We start from the raw sequence: 26,469 nt of genomic DNA, 5'->3' as shown, positions 1-26,469 counted from the left end.
TTCAACCCAGAGTACTGATCCGATACACGACTTCAGACATCAGGGAACGATGATGGGACGACACGAGCACGTTGGGGTTGGCACTGTAGGGAGGGATCAGCATCTCATACACGACAGACACGGGGTTGAGGGTGGGCCGAAATCGGAGGAGGGCCAGCCTGGAGGGGATGCACAGAGGAGGCACTTGTCGTGGAGGCACCGTCTAGGGTCTCGCGGCATTGGGCAGGGCAGTAGGCTGTCCAGTAGGAGTAAGGATGAGGGGATGAAGGAGGAATGGAAGACAGAAGAGGAATCGTCTTATCTCTACTGCAAGCAGGAAGGACAAGGGGCAAGCGGGTTTGGGTCGTCAGGGGTAGTAGCGTCAGGTGATTGTGATGTTATATCAATCTCCTCTGATGGAGAGGACAGGGCGGCTAAGGAGGAGGAGGAGGTGTGGTTGGATACAGAGTTCGTATCGTACCGTGACCAGGAAGTGATCGATCTCACTGATGATGTTGTCGAAGCTGAGATTGTGGACGACGGGGGGATGTTGACCACGGACTACTGCGAGAAGGAGGAGTCTCCTCGTGGGTGTGATGTCAAAGTCGAGAACCCCATCCTTACCCCTCCTGGTGCACCACAGAAAGCTGAGAGTAGCTGTCTGTCTACAGCCCCGAAGACGCCTGAAGGGAGAACCAGAGTGAAGATCAGCTCCACCAAGGGGAAACGACGTAGTCCCGGCAGCAGCTGTGGAAGTAAGCGCCGCAGAAGTGTGCCGGCCTCCCGATCCCACGCTGAAGGTGGTCAGTGGCGACAGCCTCCTGAGACGTTCAATGTTGAGGATGATATCGGTGAGGCACTCGGAAGCGGATATTCTCTGAGTACTCACATTCAGGATGTGAACGAGAAGCCTTGGACGAGCGGCTGAGGTCCAACATGCTTCTCCACTCTGTGGTGTGGGGGAGGGTCTGCCTTGATGAGGCACACCGCATTCGGAATAGGACGACTAACACTGCGCGAGCTGCGTGAGTGGAGGGATACCCTACGTCCCGGCAATTCAGTTTTACCCTTAGGTGTGCTCTGAGGTGCCGTTATCGTTGGTGCCTCACCGGTACCCCCATACAGAATCGCGTTGGTGATTTATATTCCCTAGCGAGGTGAGAGGATCTCAGTGGATCATAGAACTCCGTAATCGTATATTAGATTCTTGCGAGTGCGACCGCTGTCCACGACGGGGTGCGATACGTCGGGTTGTCCCTGTGAGGTTTTGGACCACCCATGGGACGACGAATGCCACGAGTGTGGGCATTCTAAGCACGCTCATTATAACTACTTCAACCGTTTCATCGCTAGGCCTATACAGAAGTGAGTCAGCCCCATCGTGAGTGATCAGTTGCTTCCTAGGTCCGGCCTGACGTCGGTTGAGGGAGCTCAGGGGATGCGCATCCTTCGCTCGCAGTTGCTGAGGAAGTTCTTGTTGAGGCGAACTAAGTCTCAACGAGAAAGCGACGTGAAGCTACCGCCTATGGAGGAGAGGCCAGTCATTGCCGTGCTGTCTGCGGCGGAGGCAGTCTACTACCAGGAGCTCTACGAACAGTATCGGGCCAAAATTTTGAAATATGCGAAAGAGGGGGAACTGGCTGTGCGCATGGTGGAAGCCTTGAAGATGATATTGCGACTTCGCCAGGTGAGAGGCACTGAGAAGTATAGACTGTATTGGAATGCTGTGTAGGCGGCTAACCATCGCTACTTGATACATCATCAGCCGAAGGGGGATATCTACTGTGTAGCCATCCCCGTATGTGCCGTAATCTCCTAGAGTTGCGTATGCGTGTTAGAGCATCTGCCACGAGGAAATCCCATTACGAACTGGGTGTTCGGCCCAAGCCCTTGCCAAAGCGAAGTGTGACCATATCTTCCACAAGTATTGCATCACTGGTTCACTCGATGCTTTCCTGATTCGCTTGTTCTTTCCTTAGTTCCTGCGCACAGTCGTGGCTCCGTCTCCGAAGCCAGCAGTGTCCAGTTTGTCAACAGCCACTAGTGGTTCGCTATGGCAATGTAGGGGAATGTCATGTGGCTTCGATCGTGATTTGACCAGCCGCATAGATTTTATCTGATGGTGATGATGCGGATGATGGAAACCTCGCTGCATGCATGAGTGGGCTCCGGGAACTCCAAAACGACCCGAGACTGCCTCGGAAGCACAGCATACTGAAGAGAGCACCAGTAGCCAATTTCGAGAGCTCTTCTAAAATAGAGGCGTTAGTCGCGGAGGTGGAAGCTATGAGGAAGGCGGATGGAGAGGCTAAGGGGTGAGCAAATCTGGTGCCGGAGTAGAGCTGATGTTTAGTTCGACACAGTACGCGCAATCTGAGGCCTCAACTACTGCTGATGTCAATCTGAAATTTTGTATAGAAACTCTAGGGTCTCTCAGATTGCACGTACTGTAATTAGAATCTAGTTCTTCGGGGAGTTGAATGAAGTCTCGCCCTGGGATCCTGTACATATCATTTGCATTTCAGTCTCGTGTTTTCCTCGTTTGTATCACTATTGGAGCTATGCCAATACAGGCTACATAAGGCAGGCATCACCACGTTGGTAAGCATCAGGATGCTGTAGGGTATGTGCTCTGATGCTACTACAGATCCTTCATGGTGAGCTACCGCTGCCTCTACGGGCCAAAGTGATGAAAACCTTCGTTGAGGTGAGGGTAGGAGAGTGTATGGAGACGATGGTCCTTGTTGTGTCAGTCCTCGGCTGATACATGTCCACTGTTGTTGATATCCCTCATGTCGGGTGGTGAGGGCCTCAACCTACAAGTAGCAAACCATGTCTTCCTATTGGGTGAGTCTTTTGGGCACTTCCACCTTGATGTTGTTATACGAAAATGTCTAAGCCTCTGTGACTTGCGGCTGAAAATTTATCATGGCCCGGATTAGGATATACGCAAGTGCAGATACATTGTGAATTCCCCGACGCTGATGCTTTGAGTATTCTGCTCTCAGATCCATGGTGGAACCCCGCCGTCGAACAGCAGGCCACCCAGAGGGCTCATCGGTTGGGCCAGAGCAAGCGGGTTCAAGTCCTGAAGATGTTGACACATGATACAATAGAAGATCGGATCGTAGCGCTGCAAGTAGGCTCGCTGGTCCTGTAGCGTTGAATACTCGTTCATCACTGTAGGAGAAAAAGCGGGCTGTGTGTCGTGGTATAATAGATGGTGACGGCAGTCTGGACGGTCTCTCATTAGAAGATATCAGGTTCCTATTCCAACTCTAAGGTTGTCATAGATCGTACATTGCTCTTGTATGCTGTTTTTCAACACACAAGCCACGTTGGCATGGTTGCTACCGCAGTCGCTACGGCTTTGGCGTTTATACGATCAAGAATATGAAATTGAGTTGAGGGCTATTCGAAAGAGCGTCATCGTGTTACAGAGTTGATTATGAAATCTCAAATTTATCGCAGAAAGTACTGTTCATCCGGTAGGGAATATGCGTCGATGTTAGCGAGTTGGATAGTACAGCAAACCCTAATTGGGTTATTGGAAAAGGTACGGTAGATGCTTGGCAACGGGCGATTCGGTATACCTCTGAGCAAATAGAGGGATGTTTGCCAGAGCGGTTACCCAGTGGTGTGACAAGGGTGCAATATGTCGGATTGCGTCGTTTGGTGTTCGGTTTGGCTGGTATTGATATGCTAACATTTTCATCATTTGTCGCGCTCGTCGCTCTGCCTCAAGTCAAACTCCGAAGGAATAGCAACCCAGGAGAGGAAAGTTCTGTGTGGTTCGTTTGGTGTAGCTCTTCATCTTCACATGATCGGCGTCGTAAGTTGCCACATTCGATTCGAATTCCCTCTCCGTAGTGTGCTATTAGTGGGGATCATAGTCCGTGAGCCGTGCAGTAGGTGAGTCTCGAAACTCGTCATGTGAGAGCCTTCCTGTGACCATGGGGCCCTCAAATCTCGCCTCGATCGAACACACGTGGTTTATAGCTACGAAGTCCTGACTGGATGCTCCGATATGCATTCGTATGGCAATGGGGAACGCTTTTGCATCATCGACAGTTTGGCCGAGTGGTCTAAGGCGCTGGCTTAAGGCGCCAGTCCGAAAGGGCGTGGGTTCGAACCCCACAGCTGTCAGAGTTATTGGAGTGATTTTTAGCTTTTGCTCATTGTCATTTTGCTCGTCCTTGCCTAGGGCAGCTGGCTAGCCTAGTATAGATGGTAATATATCTATTAGTCCTATGATGGAGCAAGTCGATTATGGAGGAATCTGAAGCACCACCTGGAGACATTTTGCACGCAAACACATATGCTCGTAGCACCTGCTGCAAAGTTTGCAGTGCAAACCGTAAAACGGATTCCGCAATGTCTGTTCAGTGACCTCAATGAGTAAGAGCGTATTGCTCTGTCGAGAATTGTCATACTAAACTTGAATCCCTGTAGATCAATCATTACGGTATTATTGTGTTGGGATGTGTGGCAGTTCATCCTCTGTGTCGTTGAACGCAAAATCTCTCGTGTGGTGTCGCTTCTGGCTCTTCAGAACAAGTCCTGCGGGCCCTTATATAATTCGATGATCGATTATGTGATCGAATTTCGATCATAAGGTCTGACATGGGCTTCGTCCTGTTTTCATTAGTGGCGGCAACACGCCCTTCTAGCCTCTTAAATGGATATACCCGTGTCGTTTGATCTCGAGAATTTCTTATCTGCGGAGAGTTCCCAACTGAAGAAGCCGGCATGCGGGGTGAAGTGGGATCCTACGACCAGAAATTGGATCACCGAAACTATGCAAGGGAAACTGAAGAAGAAACAGGCTGACGCTCTGCAGGAGTGGAGGTTTGAAGTTGACCTGGCGAAGTCAGGACTGAGCACATGCCGACGGTGTGGACACAAGATACCGAAAACGTCGTTACGATTTGGATATCCCGTGGAAGACCCTCGAGGCGACCTTGGAGCGATCATTATTTGGTTCCATGCGGAATGTGCACCGTTCAAGTTCCTGGAGATAAACGGATCCCTCGAGGGCCTAGTGGATGGGTGATTCTTTTACTCATGCTGAACGAGTAAATTATTTCTGTTGCTGTCAGGGACTCGGGAGCTTCCTCTGAGAATCTCGTCTCTGATCCATCTGAATGGTTCACTGAGAACATGATGGGATTCGGGGGTTTGGCGGAGGAGAATAAGGAAGTGCTCCTAGGGGTGTTCCGGAAGCGCCATGAAAAGAAAGAGGTGGAGGACTTGGACATAGGAGGGATGAAGCACATGGTCTCCAAGTTGCTCGTGGACAAGTTTACTCCCCCTGACGAGGTTGGTGACAGTAGGTGTAGAGTATCGGCAATATTCTATATCGTTGTCAGCTAGTGATGCCACTACTAGCCTTCCAGAAGGAAGGTCTCGCCTGGATGTGCAACCAGGAGCTTACCAAAGAGTGCAGAGGCGGGGTGTTGGCGGACGAGATGGGCATGGGCAAGACCATCCAGGCTGTGGCTCTAGTCATGAAACGATTGAAGGAGACGAAGGGGCCGACCTTGGTGGTCTGTCCAGTGGCAGCAGTGATGCAGTGGTACAGCGAGATCCATCGCTACCTCAAGCCCGACTCTCTGAAGGTCCACGTCTATCACGGCAACAAGCGGCTGAGTGGTGAGGACCTTCTCAAGTTTGATGTGGTATTGACGACGTACCAGACGATGGAATACGAATACAGGAAACAACTGAACAAGTTGAAGTCCATCTGTCGATACTGTCAAAGAGCCTTCCTGCCCGATAAGCTCATCTGGCATCAGAAATATATGTGCGGTCCTGATGCGGAAAAAACGGCCAAGCAGAGCAAGACCCACAAGAAGTTTAGGGAGGCTGCTGAGGCCGCTAAGAGGACCTTGGGGATTCCTACAGCTAGTGTGGAGGGAGCGTCCGAGAGCCCGGAATCGAAGCGGGGTCGGTCGAAGGGTAAGGCTGAGAGCGATTACAAACCCCCTACAATGGGCAACGTCCTGAGGGAGGTGATGGCAAAGGCTGGCATGGAGAATGCTGAGAAGGCCAGCATTTGGAAGGTTAAGGAGTTCTATTGGGCCAAGCAGCGAGCTAAGCATGAGGAGAAAGGGATCAAGCTGGCCGAAGTAGATGAGGCCAGCATACGTAGGATGACCATGCGGGAGCTCAAGGAGGTTATTATGGACAGGTAAGAGCAGCACCTTAGCGAGGCGCGATGGGCGTTGGCTTAGGTATCCTGGCATGGACATACCCAATCAGATGAGGCGTGCCGAGCTGGTGTCGCTTATTCTTGAGATGGAGGAGGACAAGGGGGAGGTGAACGGCGAGTCGAGTGAAAGGAAAGTTGGTGATGGGAACGAACACCGAGTTGAGCGACTCTCGGCGACGGACATAGGGAAGCTGAAGGTGGCAGAGCTGCGAGCTAAGTGCCAGGAGATGGGACTTGACACGTCTGGCTTGAAGGCCGCCCTGGTGGCGAGGGTCCGCGAGGCTGTTGACAACGAACGTATAGCTAGGATGAGGAAGACGACTAAGGGTGCGGCAGCTCCAGAGGGCAGCGTGGACACTCCGGAGAGGAAAGTTAAGAAGCAGGTGAAGGTGGAAGAGCCGGTGTCGATAGAAAAGGCTGGGCAGCGACGTAGAGCACCTTCCCGTCGGTGTAAGGTGAAAGGCAGCCCCTCGAGCGCGAGCACGGTGGCCCCTCGGACTGTGAAAGGCAGCCGATCCTCACCGGTGAGCCTAGGCAGTAGTCCAGACTCGACAGGAAATAAGGAAGACGCCACTCTGTCGGTGTCCGAGTCGTCGGCATCATCATCGTCATCAGATAGCTCATCATCCCCTCCTAGCAAGAAGCGTAGGATGAGCACGTCGAAGAAGCGAGCTGTTGTCGCTCGACTACGACAAACTGTGAAGCCACAGGCGGGCAGAGGGCCGCCTCAGTCCTCCAAGCGCCCTAAGAACTCCGAAGATGACGATTATGAACCCAGCGATGCTACTGCAAGTGGCTCTAGTAGCGAGAGCGAGGCTACTGGGGATGATTCGGACGAGTCGAGCGATAGTGAAATTGAAGTTGTGAAGAGGAAAGGTCGACAGGCGAAGCGTCGGGGGTCGACGTGTGCTGGTCGGGTGACAAGAGCTGCAGCGAAGAAGGTGCGAAATGAAGAGGAGGATGATGACGATACCTCCGGTAAGCCGCCCGGGGGATTAGTCTTGAGTCAATATCGTTGTGCGTTAGATTGCGAGAGGAGTGACTTGGATCTGTCGAAGTCCGCCCTTCACAGTGTACGTTGGGGCAGGGTCATCCTGGATGAGGCCCATCGAATTAAGGGACGGACAACAACGACTGCCCTTGGAGCGTAAGAGGCTCCTCTAGGTGCTTTCAGTGATCGACTCATAGGTATGCATTGAGGGCTGAGTACAGGTGGGGGCTCAGCGGGACGCCTTTGCAGAATCGCGTGGGAGAGCTGTACTCGCTCGTGAGGTAGGCGTCCGAGTGGAAACCCTACGCTGTTTTGCTGAGACTGTCACTGAAGGTTCTTGAAGTATGATCCGTATGCCTTCTACTTCTGCAAGACCAAGAACTGTGACTGTAAGTCCATGGCTTACCGTTTCGAGGACAACCGATACTGTAAACGGTGCGGTCATACTAAGATGCAACATTACTCCTATTTCAACCAAACCATTAGCAAGCCTATTCTGAAGTGAGCAGCGGGACTCGATCGGATATCGATTGGACTCGATTCTTCTTTAGTCTGTCAGCAGCGTTGATGCCATTTCTTTCAGGCATGGGTTCTCGGGAATTGGCAAGGACGCTTTGAAAGAGCTGCGCGATCGGGTTCTGGATCGTCTGCTATTGCGACGTACCAAAGAGGAGCGTGCTGATGACCTACACCTGCCTTCGATGACTGTGAGCATCAGACGAACGGAGCTCACGGACAGCGAGAAGGACTTCTACGAGAGCTTAGCAATGCAGAGTCAACTACGCTTCGACGTCTATGCTAATGAGGGCACGGTTCTTAATAATTATGCTCATATCTTCGACCTCTTGACGAGGCTACGTCAGGTAGGCGTCGTGACCCCATACTCCCGTCTCAGTGTTTCCACAGGCAGTAGATCATCCCTACCTCATCGTCCATGGCATGGATTGTGGTTCTATCCCTGCTAAGAGCACTGCTGGGAGGGATAGGGCTGACATATGCGTAGGATTTCCCTGTTGCTAGCTGAGTAGAAGCCAGCTCAGGTGTTGTGCCAAGACGACATACCAGCTCGTACCACCAACGAGGATGAGGCTCAGGCCAAGGCTACGTGTGGTCACAGTTTCCATAAGTACATCATGAACGGGGTCGTTTCGACTTGACCAGTTTCATTATGTCAGTGAGTGCGTGAGAGATTTTCTGCGCGAGGCTCCTCAGTTGCCGCTGAATGGAGGAATCGGATGCCCTGCGTGCTTCGCTCCGATAACAGTCACATTCGGGCAGGTAGCTCGGGTTTCCTTTGATTATACCAAGTTGACAAGCATATTCTGCGTGTCATTACTCATTTGTCAGGCTATTGAGGAGGAGGACGAGAGTCAGCAGGGATCACCATCGCCCGAAAAGGTGAAAGAGAGTGCAGCTATCGGCGGACGGTCGAAGAACAGTATCCTCAATCGTATCAAAGCTGACGAGTTCGAGTCGTCAGCTAAGATTGATGCTTTACTTGACGAAGTCAGGAAGATGAAAGAGAGGGATCCCTCTGCTAAGGGGTACGATACCCTGTCTATGATATTAACTAATAAAGTTTGGTTTTCTCAAACAATTCCAGGTTGGTATTCTCCCAGTTCAGCCGTATGCTAGAACTCGTGGACTTCAAGCTACGGCGAGAGGGGATTTCCTGCTTGGTAAGGATCACCATCTTCTTGTCTCTGTGAAGTTCTTCGGGATTTGTTCTTCGTTGCTGAATGATCCCTAAAGTTGTACGCTGTGCGGTATGACAGTTCTGTCTAGGTTCTTCACGGTGGCATCCCTATGGCTCAACGATCCAATATACTTCTGTCCTTCCGCCAGGTAGTAGTTTGCAATCTGTTGATTAGCTCATGCTCCTCTCCTCAGGACCCTGAATTCACACTACTGCTCATCTCGCTCAAGGCTGGTGGCGAGGGGCTGAATCTTCAAGCTGCCAGTTGCGTATTCCTGCTTGGTGAGCTACTACTTCTCTCCCAATTGTACCACTTGGTGCTCTTCGTGTATTCTCTTTCGACTTATATGGTATGAGTTATAGCCTCACTCTCGGTGCTTTGAATGCTCGGCTACTAATCGAGTCGACCGAGTCCTCTCCTTCACTATCGAAACATGAAAATCTCAAGAGGATACTCGTAGCCTCATCTTATTGGATGTAGTGTGAAATTTTCAAATCTCACATCTTCGATGTTATATAACTTTAAAGTTTGAGCCTGCCTTTCCTAGCGAGTAGGCTGCCCCCTAGATCCATGGTGGAATCCAGCGTATGAGCAACAAGCGATCCAAAGAGCTCATCGACTTGGCCAGACAAAGGCCGTTAATGCTGTGAGATTCATCACTAAGGATACCGTCGAGGAGAGAATACTGGCCCTACAAGTAGTCAACTGCTTTTCGAAACTCTCATTACATTCTGACTGTACCTCAGGAGAAGAAACAGCTCGTGTTCGACGGCACCGTAGGTGGAAATGAACAAGGCGCGCTCCAGAAATTAGCGGTCGAGGATCTTCGATTCCTCTTCCAGCAGTAGTCACTTGATTATTGCTCACTTCGGAGGGATATACGATGATACAGCATGAGTCAAGTCCATTGTTGATGCTCTTGTTGTTGCTACGTACTTATAAAGGAGCGATGTACAGTACAGAGTTGTTACAATGCACGCACTTATATCTTATATCTGAATCTAACAATCTTTCACAGTGTCGAGTTTGTAACATCATCATCATCATCTATCTTTCGCTTTCATAAGAGTCGATCCGCAATCACTATAGTTCGGGGCAGCTATGCCACTATCCTAGAACACACACATGACAGCACTATTGCCGTTTTCTGATGGCGATGAGTATTGTGAATCATCATGTGCATCTTGGACTGCCGTGGTGGTTGCAACACAAGCGCCGCCCTCGGTGTGGCATATCTGCCCCAGGCGGAAACGGCAGAATTTACTTCCAAAATTCGTGGGAATCGAAGTGACTTTGCTTGCGCAGACAAAATCGATGTTCCTATCGCGTGTCCCCGTGAAAGTGGTTGTTCTAGAGCGTATCTTGGAGTTGTGGCATAGGTGCCCCGGCCGACAGAATTGATTTCACTACAAATTTAAATAGACCTTTAAAGGGTGTGTAACATCCACTCTGGTATAGAGCGGTTGACCTCCTCATTGAGATGCTCCTGCCGGGACCGACTACGATCATCAATCGTTATGAATGCAATCCGGTGCATCTGGCGACAGTGTCACCCGATAGCGCCTATTTGGCTACTGCTATCAAGACTGGTGGGTTCTTTTTGGCAAACTGGGAAGCTTTGTTGGACCCTGGCAGGTTGTTCTGGCTCCCGCATCGTGGTCCGAAAGATGTCTTCTCACGACTCTGAGGACAACGTTGTTGCTAGTATAGCGTTGCCAGGCCTGGCAAGCAGCGGCAGAGGTTTCTCTGTGCTCATCTGGTCTCCTGACTCGAGACTCCTCATGGCATCACATAACGAACACGGGTCTATCGTAATTATGTCACCCATCGATAATCCTGACTGGAAATGTACCATTGAGCAAGGGTTTAGAGGACTAGCTGCCTGCATGTGGGCACCGGATAGTCGGTGAGTCTCCATTTGTTTCACGACTCAGACGTTTTGCAGGCACGTACTCGCCCTGGGGGACTTTTCATTGGGACTTGATATTTGGAGTCTCAATACTCAGTCCAACACTATGCGTGTCGATCACGCCAAGTCGCCGTTCGGCCATTCTGGTGAGTTTAAGCTCTCTGTTCGCGACCTGAAAGTCTTCCAGCGCCTATCGCTGCGGCGCCCTCCATGTCCACGGTAGCGTTCAATAACTCTTTCCGGTATTTATCGGTTATCAGGAGACGAGTAGGTCCCTCCGTTGCAATGCATCATCTCGCACTCATCGTCAGGACTGCAAAGACTCCATCTCGATACATGATCCACGAGAGGGCTTTAAAAGGGCAAGTCTGGGTCATCTAGATAAACTCCAGATGAACTCTGCTATTTCGGGCCACTGCTATATCGAAAATTAGGTCTATCAATTCGAGCTTGCGACAAACGATGCATGCAACGTCGTATGGCCTCCATTCAAAGACTCGCAGCTTCTCGTATGCGAGAGCCCTGTAGCCTATCCGGCAACCGTCGCCCTCTTTTACGTGTATTCGGTAACGGGAGAGCAATTGATGGTCCTGAAGGCTCCAAGCGACGGCTTGTCGCGCTTGGCCATATCGCCACTGGGGAACCTAGTAGCGGCGGGAACCGTCGGAGGGCAGACGTTCATCTTCAACACGGGTGAGCAACGCTGCTGATATGACATTTACTGTGACCTCATCATACCGGGAACAGATACTTATGCATTGGTGGCGTCTTTCTCACACGGCGACAAATCACTCACTTCCAATGCCGATGAGAGAGGGAAGTTGCTCATCTACAAAATGGAGGATCAACATGAGAAGGGGCCAAGATGTACACATTCGTGAGAGCGCGAAATGCCACTGGGAATTTGCAGGCCTGAGATCCGTCAACGATGAGCTTTCCTGTCCTGCGATCATTTCTTCCATCTTCGTAGGGTTTTTGGTAGTGAACTGATTGCAATCTGAGGGTTACATAAAGACGCTCATTCCCCTGAATCATGCCTCGGCGATCCTGATTCCCAGAAACCGCAATGCGAGGGAATCCCTAGCCTTGTGGTTTCTTTCAAGGATTCCCTATTAGAGAAGCCTGCTGACTAAGTTCTTCTCGTCCCTCTGTCTTGATGTGACTATCGAATTGATGATGAAACTCATCCTTGTGCTGTTTCAGATGAACTCCAGGACGGGCTTGATGAAAGCTTGATGAAAGACCTCATCCCTACGACAGGGCTCGGTTGTCAGAAAGCCCCTCTCATCGTAGGAGAATATCATTTCCCTGCCTACATTTATGGGATGCACCAAAAGCACGACTATTTGGCTCAGGATTCTTCCGAATTTGGAAATGCGCGAATCGACAAGCTTGAATGGAGCCCTTCGGGAAGATATCTTGCAACTCTGGACGGTATGTTTTCATGAGGCACCGTATTCCGCTGCATTGACGCCGTGTATTTGACGGTGTGGTACTGAACGTTCTCTTGTTTCAGAACGACAACCAACCACCATCTATGTCTGGTGCTGTTCGACCTTACGTCCACTTGCAGTGTTCCTCCACCCGTATAAAGTTGAAGACTTCAAATGGGATCTTCATGAAATTGCGAATTCCGAAAATCGTGCTCGACTGATAGGTGCTGTGCTCGGGACGCGAGTACACCAGTGACTGTCTTCTTTCAACTTAGTTACCATGGGTCAGCAACAAGTTCATAGCTGCATTATATCACCGAACGGTCCTTTTCCTGAAGCTGCTCGGAGCTTCAAGCTCCCTCGTCAGTCCTCGGCAAATGCGATATCCTGGTCCGCGACTGGCGAGATTCTGATAGTTAACGATAATAAACATGGAAAGATATCAGTCCTGACTCGTGCGCATCTGACAGGCCCGCACGGCGGGTGACAAGCGTTTCTTTGCTGTTTCGCGTTCAGTAATTCAAGTGACATGTCGCTCGGTTGTGGATTAACAGCAGAGCGCTAGGACAGTACAACTGCAGAGTCAACTGAGTCGGTTCGCTAACACTCCCTCCGCTCTCGGAGGTTGCCTCGTCCACTTGCTCTCCTCTGCCAACCTAAGTGACCAGTGACTCACTGGCAGTGAGTGCAACCAATTGAGCATAGTAAATACTCCAGTGGATAATGTGAGGTCCCGTAGGAATGCGGCAACAAAGGAGAAAGTATCACCAAAACAACGAACCGGAGGATTTCCATCAGGAGCCATGGAACTTAATGACGTCCACCTCACACTCTCTCAACACTACTGTGCCTCGATGAAAATCGTAAAGACGTGGAATTACGTTGCAAAGAAACCGTAAGGCGCCCTATGATGTTTGCTCCTTATGGGTCCTCGTGAAATATGCCCCCGCTCACTCCACACAGGAAGTATCGCATGATCAACCATCGAAGTTGGCTGATAACAATCGAACGGATTCGATTCACACACAGTCTAGGAGCAATAACAGCTAAGAGGCTTCGCCGAATAAGGTTAAACAGAACGCAGAGACTCCTACCACGCATTGGCTCCACTGGCGCCCAATTGCGACACACGTCAGTCTGACGGGGAATCTTCTACCATGAAAAATGAGACATGTACCTGTGGATCTCCTTTAGCGATGAGAAGATCTTGAGCTGCCCAGTATTTTTCCGCTTGAGCTGCTCAGGGATCATCCGAGCAGACAAATATGTGGACAATGATCGGCGAACGAAATCAATGCGCGTGATCCCGCGGCAGGATCCTCGGGAAGCAGCGCGCACATTCACTAGGGCGGGATTCACGCCCTATTGAATGTGCGCCCGGCGCACGCTGACACGCATCGGCGATGCGTGTGATGCGGCATCGCACAAGCAGATATTTCCCCAATATTGCCTTCCTAACGTCTGCCTTGGTACTTTAGCTGCCCTCACGGTATTAGAATTCTCATGCAAGCATTCCGATGGCGATAAAGCTTCGGATTAACTGGCAAGAACCTTTCTTTTCATTCAAACGGGTAATCCATTATGGGTCACGCCGAAACGTGAAGACAACGGTATCGCGCCACGAAGAACAAACGAGAATCGCGTCACGAGGAACAAATGTGAATCGCGTCACGTGTGCTCAAGCGGCCATCAACGCCGGAATGCAAGGTCAGAGACAGAACACCTTCTCGCGAGCTGAAATGTCGCGCTCCCGTGTGTCGTTACGAGGATAGAACTCCAACTGTTGATTTCTCAGTTGCTGGTCAGGTTTCCGCAGGAACATCCAATGGCTTCTCCCATCCTCTTCCTCGCTCTTTTCATAACCTCAGTGGTTGGTAAGCTCCCTGACCATCTTCCCAGTAAGTACTGCATCGAGATTGTCTATGGTGGATTTTTTGATAAGCTGTATGTTCGCCACGAAGTCACTTTCTTGAACGAGCATTTCATGAAGTACGAGCAGTACAACTGGCGATGGTTCATTCCTATCTGGAGGCATAAGCGCGGGTTGGAGAAAGTACCAATGCACTACAACCCTTGCTACGATGCCCCTCAGCCCTACGTTATGGATCGTGACTTCAGCGGGTTCTACTTCACCAAGGAGCAATTTGCCGCCATGAGACATAACGAGACCACCGATGAGCTCAACATGATGATCGACAATGTGCCCCGCATGCTTGCAAGGTGCCCAATCTCGAACATGCGCAAGGTGCCGGCCAGTGTCGTGGACGCTGAGGCGATGCCCGATGTTTCCGATTAGTGGGCATGGAATGGGTATGGTAACTGTTAGGCAAGTTTTGAGCTTGGTCCGTACTGACGCTACGGTAGGGAAAAGCAGGTACCGCCCTGATATTTCAAATACTCGTCCTAGATCTGGATCTTCTTTCATCATCCTTATCTCGGATGAGGTATTTTTTTCCGCATCTTCTTTATTTTTCGTTCTCGCTCTTTAAAGGTTCCGCTTGGTTGAGTTGTCATAATGATTGCGATGGGACTACACCTTTCTCCGTGCTGCACAGGCCGTGTAAGTTTGACAAGTGAGCAGGCAGGACTGACTGTGTTACCAGCAAGTATGACCTTGTGAACTCAAGCATGCCACAATTCAATTATGTTACAATCAAGAATGACAATATGATCCAAGTTCGCCACTACCAGAATATATCACAACCTTGACAGACAATGAAGATTCGCGAAACTCTCACGCGTATTGAGTATTACAAAGACATCAGGCTACACCGGATCCGAGTGAACTACTCGTCTATCATAGCTTGGACTTATCCGTTTTAGGCATTTCCCCCCAAAATTTTAGAGAGTATGACGCCGCAAGCGAGACACTCGACTAACCAGTTCCTTCGCTACTCGGCGGAGATTCTTCAACAATACGCATCCTAGATGTAGCAGCTCTGTAACGCAACCCAGCTCAATTTCGAGCGCTGGATGGCCTTTCCTGTACCATCAAAGAGCTTGAGAACCTTCCGTTGGCTCCCCGCAGTACTTAAATGTCTTTGACAACGTCCAGTATAGATAGCGGCTCGTCCGTCAGTACTGATCTCTAGCTAATCATGATGGCAGGTCGACTCGACCCTTAGAGGTGACGCCCTAAGAGATCAAGGAAGCGATACTCTCGGGGACCTCGAGTCCACCAAGCTCAGGGAACCTTGAGTACTCAAGATAGGTAGCCCCATCCGGATTCACGTTGCCCGACACCCGAAATGCACGCATGAGAATCGCTATGCGAACTCAAGCGCGTTTTACACCAAGAAACTGATTTTAGTGCAATACGGGAAATCAACCATGTATTCCTGGACCTCGAAAACATGATAACAAGCTCGTGGGTAATACGGATACCTTCCGTGTTGGGTTGATATTACAAATGTGACCCGCATGTTTCCAAGATGCAAAGGCCCACGGGATACGAGCCTGCTTAAGGTGCGGACCGGGGTTATGGACTCTGAGATGATCGCGGATATGTCCGATTAGAGGCCATGGAATGGGTATGGTGATTGACAACTACTAATTGTTGAGCAGATTCTCAGCTTGTCTCGTAATGACGCTGCATCAGGAGTAAGCAGTTACCGCATTGCTGTATCCATCAATGAGTCTGAATTTTCTTTCACTATACTTGCCTCAGGCGAGGTATTTTTAATCTTTACGACTTTCCGTGGTGCAAGGGCCCGCCGTAAGTCACCATAACCTGATCATCAGCCGTTATCTGTGTTTGCCCTGTTGATCGATGGTGCCATCACTAAGCTGTATTCACTGGCTGTGTTCAAGACTTACAATCAGCTATGCTGATCAGTGATTGCCTTAGTATATACTCATGGCTATTGCAACCAAATGCCTGAGAGTAGTGTTGAGAAGCAAGAGTCGGGAGGAAGATTGGAAGTAGAATTCCTGCGTCTACGACTGACACCAGTGGAGCTCGCTCCTTAATAGCCTCGTTTATTTTCACAACGAATGCGATGGGACTACACCTTTTCCCGTGCAGGTTAGACAACTTTCAAGGCAAGAATCACAGTGTTCCAAGTAGTAGACTTTGAGAATTCATGTATATCATAACTAAATGATGTTACAATCATGATTGGTAATTGAAATCTAAGTCTGTTACAATGAAAATTTCGTTCGATTCTTTTTTTGAGAGTTAAGATTGACTCGTACGCGTTCGTTGAGTAAGACAACGATTTTACACTACCACGGATCTCCCAAGATTCTCTCTTCAATGATGAGACTACACATCTCCCAAGTGATGCGCCAATCGTGTCGGTACATACCTTCTGCCGCAGAAGTTCTGCGTCCAGTGATACACGAGTGAGACGTATAGCGGCTCGTGATTGTAATTTGTTCAGCTCTAGTCAGAACGCTAGATGGTTTCACCTTACCATTATCATCAGGGAGCTTAAACGTCTTGTTCATCTCTGCCGTTGGGTCGCTATCGGCAAATCTGGTTGTCAGTGACAACCAAATGTACTGGAAACTGTCAGTGATAACTTGTCACTGACAGTTTCCAGTACAGATCTTATATACCATTGACCATGGGAGGGTCAGAAGTAGGAGAGGGAGTGGTAGCGGTAGTCGGCCTGATCGGAGACGCTCCCAGGGTCCGGGAATCTTGCCCATCCAACCCGGATACGTGGATAGGACTGCGACACGGCGCTCCTGAGTTACTGCCTCTCTCCACCGTGATGAGAAGAGCAATACTAGGCATACTAGGAGGCGGCGGAGGCTTCTTGCCAGGGACGTCGGTACTGCGGAGCCCTAGGGTAGATGGGGGAACACTAGGCCTGCTAGAGGAGCACTCCAACCACGCATTGGCGACAACTGGTGCCCAATGGCGACGCACGTCAGTCTGACGGGGAATCGATGGGAATTTCCCATACCAATCTTCTACCATGAAAAATAAGCCATGTAACCTTGGATCTCCTACAGCGAAAAGAAGATCTCAAGCTGTCCAGTATTTTTCCGCTTGAGCTGCTCAGGTTCGTTCAAATGGTTGACCCATTACGGCCGAAATATGGAGACAACGGTATCGCGCCACGAGGAACGAACAAGAATCGCGTCACGAGGAACGAACAAGAATCGCGTCACGAGGCACGAACAAGAATCGCGTCACGTGGTGCAATACCTCAAGCGGCCATCAAAGCCGGAATGCAAGGTCAGAGACAGAACACCTTCTCGCGAGCTGAAATGTCGCGCTCCCGAGTGTCGTTATGAGGATAGAACTTCAACTGTTGATTTCTCAGTTGCTGGTCAGGTTTCCTCAGGAACATCCAATGGGTTCTCCCATCCTCTTCCTCGCTCTTTTCATAACCTCAGTGGTTGGTAAGCTCATTGACGATCTTCCCAGCAAGAACTGCATCGAGATTACCTATGGTGGATTTTTGAAGAAGTTGTATGTTCGCCACGAAGTCACTTTCTTGAACGAGCATTTCATGAAGTACGAGCAGTACAACTGGCGATGGTTCATTCCTCGCCTGGAGGCATAAGCGCGGGTTGGAGAAAGTACCAATGCACTACAACCCTTGCTACGATGCCCCTCAGCCCTACGTTATGAATCGTGACTTCAGCGGGTTCTACTTCACCAAGGAGCAATTCGCCGCCACGAGGCATAACGAGACCACCGACGAGCTCAACATGATCATCAATAACGTGCCCCGCATGCTTGCGAGATGCAAAGGCCCGTGGGATACGAACATGCGCAAGGTGCAGGCGGATGACGTGGACGCTGAGACGCTCACCGATATGTCTGATTAGAGGCCTTCGAATGGGTACAGTAACTTTTGAGCAGATTTTGAGCTCGCCCGTACTGATGCTACACTAGGGGGAAGCAGTTACCGCCCTAAATACTCAGCCATAGGTCTGAATTTTTTCCATTCCGCATTTTCATTCCGTAGAGCTCACTCCCTGATACTTTCGTTTGGTTGAGTTGTCATGATGACTGCGATGGGACTATAACCTCCCCTATGCTGCACAGGCCGCTAACGTTTGACAAGCGGGCAGACAGGAGCCACAATGTTACAAGCAAGTTTTGACCTTTAGAATTTAAGCATGCAATAATTCAGTTATGTTACAACCAAGAGTGACAATAAAATCGACGAAACTCTCACGCGTTCGCTGAGTAATACAACGATTTTACGTCACACTGGACCTTGTAGAATTCATTTTCCAATGATGAAACAACTCATCTTGCAATTGATGCGTCATTCGCGTCAGTGCACACCTTCCGCATTCAGCGATACATAAGTGAGACGAATAGCGGCTTGGGAGAACTCACGGCTTGGAATCGGCTTAGTTCAAGTCACAACGCTGAATGGACTTACTCGAACAAATATCATCAAAGAGAGGGAGGGTTGTTGAGCATTTGAGCTTAATGATGATGGTTATGAGACAGTTATTCTTTCATATCCGCTCCTCCATGAGAGCCTTGATCGTCTCTCTTCGCGCAAGAACCAGATTGATTCTTGTGTGGAGATTTCTTCCCAGTGCTCGGTTCAATCAATAGAGTTTTCGCATGAGGAATTCTCCAGATTGATGACCGATTACTAATGCATTAGAAAATGTACACTTTAGGCCACGTGAAAGTAATGTGAGGAATTGTGGTCTGTCGAGGCTTTCTCGCCAGCGACACAGATGTCCATACGGAGGACACAAACAGCTTGTGAGTCACAAGTTGTGACAGGTTTGAAGCGGATCCCCTCGTCATCTCGATCATCATTCATACCGCCGGAACCGAAGACAATCACTAAGGACAAGCCCCAAGGGTCTCCGGTGGTCTCCAGTCACAGTCAGCCCTCAGTCACAGGCTCCGGATCGAGCGTGAATCCGAAGGTCTCATGCCTGATGTGACACCCTGACGGTCAAACATTATCGGCGGCCTGATGGATACCAAGGGGGAGTCTTGACTCCAAACTACAGTAGTTGTCCGAGGTATCGTAGGGCTAAGCTGAGGATTGCCACAGGCTCCGACTCATCCTCGAGGGACATCAAGTCGACAACGACGACCATCCACCCTGTGGTAAACGGGAGAGGCCTGTAGAGGCCGTTGGAGTGAACGGTGAACTAGAAGTTGTCAATGACCACTGCTCATACACACTGTATGACGCAATAGCTCTCACATTGTATCATAATGATCCACTGTGGGAAATATTGCGTGCCGTAATTGACACTGAATCGAACTCATACACCTTGAAACGAAGCGGATACAATCGCTAGAGACCAATGGTATAGCACACAGTCATATCGGTAAAGTTATCGACCCCGAGGACCAATCTAAGAGGGGTTCTTGTATGGTATAAACTCGCATGGAACTTCAATCTTGGCACCGTCTTGGGGGATCCGTACTCGAGAAGTCGACGGGGCCGCCGGCAACTCCTGCTTCGGTCGAAACGCTGTAGGGGTAGGACGAGGAGGTTCTGAGTACAGTCGGGGAGGTGCAATGTCGTTGAAGTTGCCCGTTGGTCCCATCCGCAGCTGTAGACCACTATTAGAGATAGCAGGACTCTGATACGTGTACCGAAATGGTCGCTGGGATGCCGACACAGGAACAGCTTGTGGTCTGCCGAGCCGCGTCGGAGAGGTTCCTGACTGATTGGACCACGTTGATGGTGGCGGAGTTGTACCACGAGTCGATGGTCGAGGACCAGATCTCTGCGAGGGGGCCGAGGATGGTGTCCGACCCTTCCCTCGGAGGCCCTCTTCAGCTCTTCGCTGACGTGCCCACGCCTGCGCCCTCCTCTGACTCCGCTTTCGTTTCCTGGCTGATGGCGTAGAGGTTCCCGTCGCCCTTACTCGATCGTCCTCCGTCAGTGGACTTGCCTTAGCACGAGCCATAGCCTGATACAGCGCCGCGGTGATCGCATGTGGCGCCGTGGGGGGCGGGTTGCCTGAGGGTCCGAAGGGGACAGGATGAGGCGCGGCCGGCACCCAACTTGTAGACGGCGGTATTGCATTGACCATGGGAGGGTCAGAAGTAGGAGAGGGAGTGGTAGCAGTAGTCGGCCTGATCGGAGACGCCAGGGTCCGGGCATCTTGCCCATCCCACTCGGATACGTGGATAGGGCTGCGACACGGCGCTCCGGAGTTATTGCCTCTCTCCACCGTGGTGAGAGGAGCAATACTAGGCATACTAGGGGGCGGCGGGGGCTTCTTGCCAGGGACATCGGTACTCCGGGCCCCTGGGGTAGATGTCGGAACACTAGGCCTGCTAGAGGAGGCCGGAGACCTCTTGGGGAGGGCATCGGTACTCCGGGCCCCTGGGGTAGATGTCGGAACACTAGGCCTGCTAGAGGAGGCCGGAGACCTCTTGGGGAGGGCATCGGTACTCCGGGCCCCTGGGGTAGATGTCGGAACACTAGGCCTGCTAGAGGAGGCCGGAGACCTCTTGGGGAGGGCATCGGTACTCCGGGCCCCTGGGGTAGATGTCGGAACACTAGGCCTGCTAGAGGAGGGCGGAGACCTCTTGGGAAGGGCATCGGTACTGCGGACCCCTGGGGTAGATGGGGGAACACTAGGCCTGCTAGAGGAGGCCGGAGGCTTCTTGGGAAGGGCATCGGTACTGCGGACCCCTGGGGTAGATGGGGGAACACTAGGCCTGCTAGAGGAGGCCGGAGGCTTCTTGGGAAGGGCATCGGTACTGCGGACCCCTGGTGTAGATGGGGGAACACTAGGCCTGCTAGAGGAGGGCGGAGACTTCTTGGGCAGGGCATCGGTACTGCGGACCCCTGGGGTAGAGGGTGGGGCAGTAGGCCTGCTAGAGGACGGCAGAGGCTTTTTGGCAGAGACATCAGAACTGCGGACTCCTGGGGCGGAGAGGGGTACAGTAGGCCTGCTAGAGGACGGCGGGTACTTCTTGCTAGGGACAGCAGCACTGCCGACCCCTGGTGTCGAGGGGTGTTCAGTACCCCTGCTAGAGGACGGTAAGGGTGGCTTTGCAGGGAGGTCGCTGACATAGGCCCCAAAGGGAGAAGGGGGAACAGTAGTCGAGGGCGGGCGGGGTACCTCGGCTGCAGAATCTAGTCGTCGTCCGCGTACATCATCAGGACCACGGTCCAGTGCCCTTGGGACGAGGGTGTCCTCCATGGAAACAGTTTGGGCTCTCTCCTCTAGCACTTCAGCCGCTGAAGTCGCCAGGGTGGACTCCACAGCGAGCGGATGAACCTCTCCATCGATAGGCCTACCGCCTTCCTGATGATACACCTCTTCCTCAACAATGCTTGGAGAACCTTTGAGGCCTTCCGCCACTGTATTGTTCGGTGGTGGACTCAGCAAGGGCACATCCTCCCGCACAGTGCTTTCTACGACAACTCCATCGTCTGCTGACCGGGCCTCGACTTCCTTCGATAACTGCTCGCCCACCCTCCGACATTTCTTCTCTGGCTCCTCGTCACTATCATCCAACTCTACAATGGACTCAACTCGGACTGGCTCAACCTCATCCTTCTTAGTGGTCCCGGCCATGCTTGTGTCCGGGGAGGCCTTAAAGGTTGATTTTAGTCGGCGCATATCCTCCAAGTGAGGGAGATAGGGTGCCCACCAACATGGGACCTCCGCCATCAGGATCAGGTCCGAGATCCTTGTCTCTTCCACCACAACGGTCTTGCCATCCTCTGCCTTATACGGCTGGCACGGTCGGATGAGCTCGATGCAAAAGAACGAGTCCGTGATGCTGACAGCGCTCTCCTCCACCTGACCAGAGCTCATAGGAAGACTCTGCAGCTCCTTGAGGACCTCAATGAACCGATATTCCAATAGAGAGAGTCGTCGAGCTGGACCATGGACCAATGCAAGGCTCCGGCACAAGGCGGCTGAGAAGAACCTCGAGCCCGAGGGGGCCTCCTGGTCGGCTCTGAACTTCTTTATTTCTTCAAGGAACCAGTCAACGTCATCCTCGGACATCAATAGAGTTTGCTCCAGAGGCACCACAAGGTTCCGTTCCCAGCGCACCTCCACCTCAGAAGCCAAGACCGAGAGGCCCCCCGCTAAGGTCTCTGGCCGTCGCATCCACGGACTCAAAGGGGCATCCCAGATAGCACTGCCTGGAGAGACCGGACTGCTGCTGAAGAGCGGTGCGAGCTGAGCTCGTGTCACCACCGCAGGCATAGGGGAAAGGGGGGGAGGCTGGAGGCTGGAGGAGCATTTTAGGTCCGTGACCAGAACCAAACCTCGTCTGATGGTGAAGGCGGAAATGCTATAATTTCAATGTCAATGGTGACACGCGAACATCATAGAGGTGGTGGTGAATACAAAAAAAACCTCCATCTGAGCTCATGCGAGCAAAACGTGTCTGTTCGCAGACATCGGAAAAATGCTACGACGATGAACCTTCTGGTCCCTTCTTGTCGACTATAGAGGGGTTGTAGTAGGCCTGAGGTCAGCGAAAATCCTTCGATCGATAGCCCCAACACTTACCCTTGTCGACTTCTCTATTTCCTCCCTCGAAGTGCTACTATGCTGAGGCTCATCATCTACTGTGATCTCCGGTTTGTGGAACTTCGGCCGTTGCTGGGACCCTGAGGGCCCAAGTCTCGGAGTATCGAGGACATCCCGCGTTGAGCGTCGAGACATGTCCACTTCACTCCAAGGCTCATCTGATGAGATTCTTTATCAACGAGGCATAGACTATGCTATGCCGCATAGCATAGTCGAGCCTTACGTGCCGACCCAGGAGTGCCCGTTCCTGCCGAAACCCCAGCTGCCAGGAAAGGCGAACGGATGTCCTGACCGCCCAGTGACGGGGAGAAAGACTTGTGAAGAGGGAAGACATCCGATGGTGTCTGAAGGGCGATCACTATGACGATAGTCATAACTCAACCACCTTACTTCAGGAGGTAGCCTCGCCGGGCTATTAGCCTCAGTCGAGGGAGTCCCAACTCCCTTCCCTGCATTCCTCGCTGGCGGGCTCAGCAGAGCTTCTGTTATCGGACTCGTCTCCACGCTGGCCTTCACTTGTTTCCGTAATAAGAATGCCTTATAGAGGCAGAAGAGCAGACAAAGCACGGACACTACAGCCGCTACAGCCACAGCACACCAGAGGGAATACCAAGACACCACAGCAATGGTACTCTTCTGTGATGAAATGACCGTCTCCAGCTCCTCTCGTTGGACCTCTTTCTCCTTCAGGGCAGCCTCCTGAGCCTCCCTAGTCGAATCGTCCAAGCTGAGCCTAGTTCGCAAGTCCTCTAGTTTGGCCGTGAGAGCTTCTATTTCGCTCCGACTCCTCTCGCGCTCTCGTTGGAGAAGACCAAGACTGTCATCACAGAAATCATAGGGGCTCTTAGACGCACTCAAACAGCTACAGGTCCCGACCCCACAGCCACTAGGGCTAACATAACACCTGAAGGGAAAAGCCTCTACAGTGTGAACCAAACCGTTATGCAAATCGCCTTTTCCAAGATAACTTGTCCATTGAGGAGAGTTTATCAGTGAACTTCGTGAAGCGTAAAGATAATAATAATGAAAATCGATTGACAATCGATCAGCAATCGTTTGAGAACCGTTTCATCATCCACTGTCAAGTTTTGGGCGCGCGAAAACTCTCGGACCCTGCTGACTGACCCAAACCCATATTCAACTTAGTCTTCTTGTATACAAATGAGCCGCGAAAGCCAGCTGAGTGTCACTGCGCGCGAGAAGACCAGACTGAAGCGTGCTATGGCAAAGCAAACCCTGGGAACCAGCAAGGAGATATTTGAGTCGGCTGGCGTTCCCATGAAGCGGAAGTCATCACGTAACAGGGTGCTGGGAGAGTTAGGAAAGGTAAGCAAATCAGTTGGGAAGCCTTGTCTGACCGCCCGACACAAGGAATTGAGACTTGATTGGGCTCGACAGAACATCAAGAGGGATTTTTCAACCATTCTATGGACCAACAAATGTCGAGCGACCCTGGATGGCCCTGATGCGTGGGCATCAGGATGGATTCTCCATGGCACGTCACCCCCACCGAGGATGAAGCGACAACAGAAGAGTGGTGGCGTCATGTTTTGGGCAGGTATCATCGACGATACCGTGATTGGGCCCTTCAGAGTAGATAACGGAGTCAAAATGGACTCCAAAGCGTAACAAACGATGCAGCTTAGGCACCTGATCCCTTTTTCACCAGGTACACCGAGCTTCTTAGGAAAACTTCCATCCCCTGGTATCGATCTCACCCAATCAGCTTCAAAACGAAGTTTGGTATTCATGCATGATAACGCTCCGCCTCATTTAAGCAAGTTCACCACTTCCTTCCTGGAAAAGAAACGGATTCAAGGGCAAAAAAATAATGCCTTGGCCCAGTTTCTCGCCAGACCTGAATCCCATAGAGAACTACTGGGCCCGTCTGAAGCAATAATTCAATCTTCTGCGCTGCTCTATAGATCTTTCCTCTGATCCCAGAGCGATATATCGCCAAGGCATCCAGTTCTACACCATAGATCAACTGTTGTGTGCCGTACAGAAGGCGGTGAAGGAGGTGACGGCAGAAGACATCCGAAAACTAACATGTTCGATGGATAGACGTGTTGAGAAGTTCCTTCAATGAAGTGGTGGCCATGTTGGCTCATGAATGTGAATTTTCTCCTAGAGCTCCTCCCAAAATAGCACAACAAGGTTGAGCTGCATAACGGTTTGGGTCAGTCAGCAGGGTCCGGAAATTTTCGAAATTTATTATTATCATTACGCCTCTCGAAGGTTATCGATAAACTCTCCTGAATGGACAAGTTACCTTGAAAAAGGTGATTTGTATAACGTGTTGGTTCACACTGCACATGAAATGAAGACTCCCTACTCCCACCCTCACCAAGCCTTAGATGCAGATAAGAGACCAGTGCCGCAACTGGATGTACACTCACAGGCCGTGTTGGAAGCTATAGCAGCTCGAGCGGAGCCTTGTAATGTGAGTAGGAGCAACAGTTCAAGAAGACAGCAACCTCGACCTCTTCGTTGATTGTTGAACATCAGGGTGAAAAAGACACTGAATAGGGAGGCTCCCGCTGAGGCCAACGATTCCCCCAACTCAACGACCATGCCACAATAGTCGGCAAATTTGGTGATAATACAGCGATAATGGTAGTAAGTTTTTGAAGCAATCGAAATGCAATCAAACTTCGTCCGGGGGTATCCTTCTGGCCTCATCTGCATCCCCCAAGAGTTGCAAGATCCGATCCTCATCCCACTCGGCACCGTCCAGGAACTCTATTATATCGCAGGCTGCTCGTATCTGCGACACAAGTTGTACAAGAGTTGGTATGAAGACGAGCCATTACATATTGTAATGCACTGACTCTGTGACGGAGCTCGGGTAAATCAGCCGCCGCATACTGTACTAACTCCACTGTGAGATCAGAGATAGTTTGCTCTACTGTCTTGCTAGGAGTGAGCCCTCCAACAGGAACCGGCTCGGCCGTGTCTCTGAGGACTATAGTCCCTGGGATGTCCCCTAAAGAGAACCCATCAGCATCACAGGACTTCAACCTCCCTCATATTCGCGACAACGTATAAAACACGTAAGTCTCACCTTCCCCATCAGCATACTTAGCCGACCCCCCAAGAGGGCATACCACCACAGTGTTCAGGGTCAATTCCCTCAAGAGGGACTGTGCAGCACTAGGAGTCGAGTCACTCGGGCTGGTTACATCGAAGAGCCACTGGATGTCCTCCAGCGGCCACAACAGACGGTGACACAGCTGGGTTACCTGTCACCACACTACTTCTCCGATCACGCCAGCTTGGCATCACCTGTTCAAGTTGCCCTGGTTCCATCACAGGCCTAGGAGCAGCCGCCTCCTGAGGAATAGTGCCCTCATCATCATCATCCACAATACTCATGGCCTCCCCCTCAGAACCTACCGCATCTCCCTCAACCTCCTCTACTACCGATGGGGACCGTCCCTCTCCCCCCTCTGCGGTCTCCAATGGTTTCGTCGACGGGCTCGGTGCCCCCGACACCATGAGCTCATCATTACCATCACCAACAGGACTGTTTTTCTCCCATTTATCATCAGCCCATTTCCACCGACATTTGGATTCCGAGTCGCTCCAGTCATTTCGAGGCCTCCGCTCAGGGCTTCCACCACCCTCCTTTCCCTCCTCAGATTCCCAGTACCTCCCCCATTGCCCCATACCATCCTTCCACCAATTCTGGCTGTCCTTACCCTCCCATGACCAGTCCTTATCCCCCTTTCCATCTCCCCATGCCGTCTTACTGTCACTCCAACTCTTCTTCCAGCCGGTTTTGTTAT

General features: G+C 51.2%; 7 protein-coding genes and 1 non-coding gene across 8 annotated transcripts in view; 5 read left to right on the top strand and 3 right to left on the bottom strand.

Moving 5' to 3' along the window:
- The window catches only part of Pmar_PMAR010120 (DNA repair helicase, putative), a gene marked incomplete at both ends in the record, with an annotated part of 4,286 nt that extends 1,025 nt beyond the window's left edge, over positions 1-3,261 (top strand). The window contains 14 exons of the mRNA XM_002788544.1: positions 366-734; positions 875-1,004; positions 1,053-1,136; positions 1,183-1,344; positions 1,384-1,666; positions 1,712-1,786; positions 1,818-1,903; positions 1,959-2,040; positions 2,089-2,294; positions 2,505-2,580; positions 2,627-2,686; positions 2,733-2,826; positions 2,988-3,118; positions 3,166-3,261. Coding sequence (XP_002788590.1) covers positions 366-734; positions 875-1,004; positions 1,053-1,136; positions 1,183-1,344; positions 1,384-1,666; positions 1,712-1,786; positions 1,818-1,903; positions 1,959-2,040; positions 2,089-2,294; positions 2,505-2,580; positions 2,627-2,686; positions 2,733-2,826; positions 2,988-3,118; positions 3,166-3,261 — 1,934 coding nt within the window. The remainder of the gene's footprint in view (positions 1-365; positions 735-874; positions 1,005-1,052; positions 1,137-1,182; positions 1,345-1,383; positions 1,667-1,711; positions 1,787-1,817; positions 1,904-1,958; positions 2,041-2,088; positions 2,295-2,504; positions 2,581-2,626; positions 2,687-2,732; positions 2,827-2,987; positions 3,119-3,165) is intronic.
- A 784-nt stretch (positions 3,262-4,045) lies between these two features.
- Positions 4,046-4,125, top strand: Pmar_PMAR010119. The gene has a single exon. It is a non-coding gene; the product is annotated as a tRNA-Leu (tRNA).
- A 532-nt stretch (positions 4,126-4,657) lies between these two features.
- On the top strand, positions 4,658-9,726 carry Pmar_PMAR010118 (conserved hypothetical protein; the record flags this gene model as incomplete). Its single annotated transcript, XM_002788543.1, has 15 exons — positions 4,658-5,028; positions 5,079-5,298; positions 5,349-6,169; positions 6,213-7,337; positions 7,379-7,462; positions 7,515-7,682; positions 7,765-8,044; positions 8,088-8,193; positions 8,217-8,307; positions 8,357-8,725; positions 8,785-8,860; positions 8,967-9,026; positions 9,072-9,159; positions 9,445-9,575; positions 9,625-9,726. 15 exons carry the CDS (start codon positions 4,658-4,660, stop codon positions 9,724-9,726), a joined length of 4,092 nt encoding a protein of 1,363 aa, XP_002788589.1.
- A 4,287-nt stretch (positions 9,727-14,013) lies between these two features.
- Positions 14,014-14,710, top strand: Pmar_PMAR010117 (hypothetical protein). The gene has a single exon (XM_002788542.1). The coding sequence runs from the start codon at positions 14,046-14,048 to the stop codon at positions 14,514-14,516; it is 471 nt and encodes a 156-aa protein (XP_002788588.1). The 5' UTR covers positions 14,014-14,045; the 3' UTR covers positions 14,517-14,710.
- Positions 14,711-17,526: 2,816 nt separating this feature from the next.
- Pmar_PMAR010116 (hypothetical protein) lies at positions 17,527-18,007 on the top strand (the record flags this gene model as incomplete). Its single annotated transcript, XM_002788541.1, has 2 exons — positions 17,527-17,690; positions 17,734-18,007. The coding sequence occupies 2 exons, from the start codon at positions 17,527-17,529 to the stop codon at positions 18,005-18,007; spliced, it is 438 nt and encodes a 145-aa protein (XP_002788587.1).
- Positions 18,008-19,038: 1,031 nt separating this feature from the next.
- On the bottom strand, positions 19,039-22,351 carry Pmar_PMAR010115 (hypothetical protein; the record flags this gene model as incomplete). The annotated part of the gene is made up of 3 exons (XM_002788540.1): positions 19,039-19,090; positions 19,484-20,010; positions 20,042-22,351. 3 exons carry the CDS (start codon positions 22,349-22,351, stop codon positions 19,039-19,041), a joined length of 2,889 nt encoding a protein of 962 aa, XP_002788586.1.
- A 107-nt stretch (positions 22,352-22,458) lies between these two features.
- Pmar_PMAR010114 (hypothetical protein) lies at positions 22,459-25,198 on the bottom strand. Its single transcript, XM_002788539.1, has 5 exons — positions 25,029-25,198; positions 23,072-23,585; positions 22,905-23,025; positions 22,661-22,839; positions 22,459-22,616 (listed from the first exon to the last, which is right to left on the bottom strand). The coding sequence occupies exons 1-5, from the start codon at positions 25,184-25,186 to the stop codon at positions 22,560-22,562; spliced, it is 1,029 nt and encodes a 342-aa protein (XP_002788585.1). The 5' UTR covers positions 25,187-25,198; the 3' UTR covers positions 22,459-22,559.
- Positions 25,199-25,328: 130 nt separating this feature from the next.
- Positions 25,329-26,469, bottom strand: part of Pmar_PMAR010113 (hypothetical protein) — a gene marked incomplete at both ends in the record, with an annotated part of 3,442 nt that continues 2,301 nt past the window's right edge. Inside the window, 4 exons of the mRNA XM_002788538.1 lie at positions 25,329-25,448; positions 25,495-25,667; positions 25,746-25,923; positions 25,967-26,428. Coding sequence (XP_002788584.1) covers positions 25,329-25,448; positions 25,495-25,667; positions 25,746-25,923; positions 25,967-26,428 — 933 coding nt within the window. The remainder of the gene's footprint in view (positions 25,449-25,494; positions 25,668-25,745; positions 25,924-25,966; positions 26,429-26,469) is intronic.

This window comes from Perkinsus marinus, assembly GCF_000006405.1.
Source record: "Perkinsus marinus ATCC 50983 genomic scaffold scf_1104296927884, whole genome shotgun sequence".
Classification (NCBI taxonomy): Eukaryota; Perkinsozoa; order Perkinsida; family Perkinsidae; genus Perkinsus; species Perkinsus marinus.
This window is presented reverse-complemented; position numbering and strand designations above follow the sequence as displayed.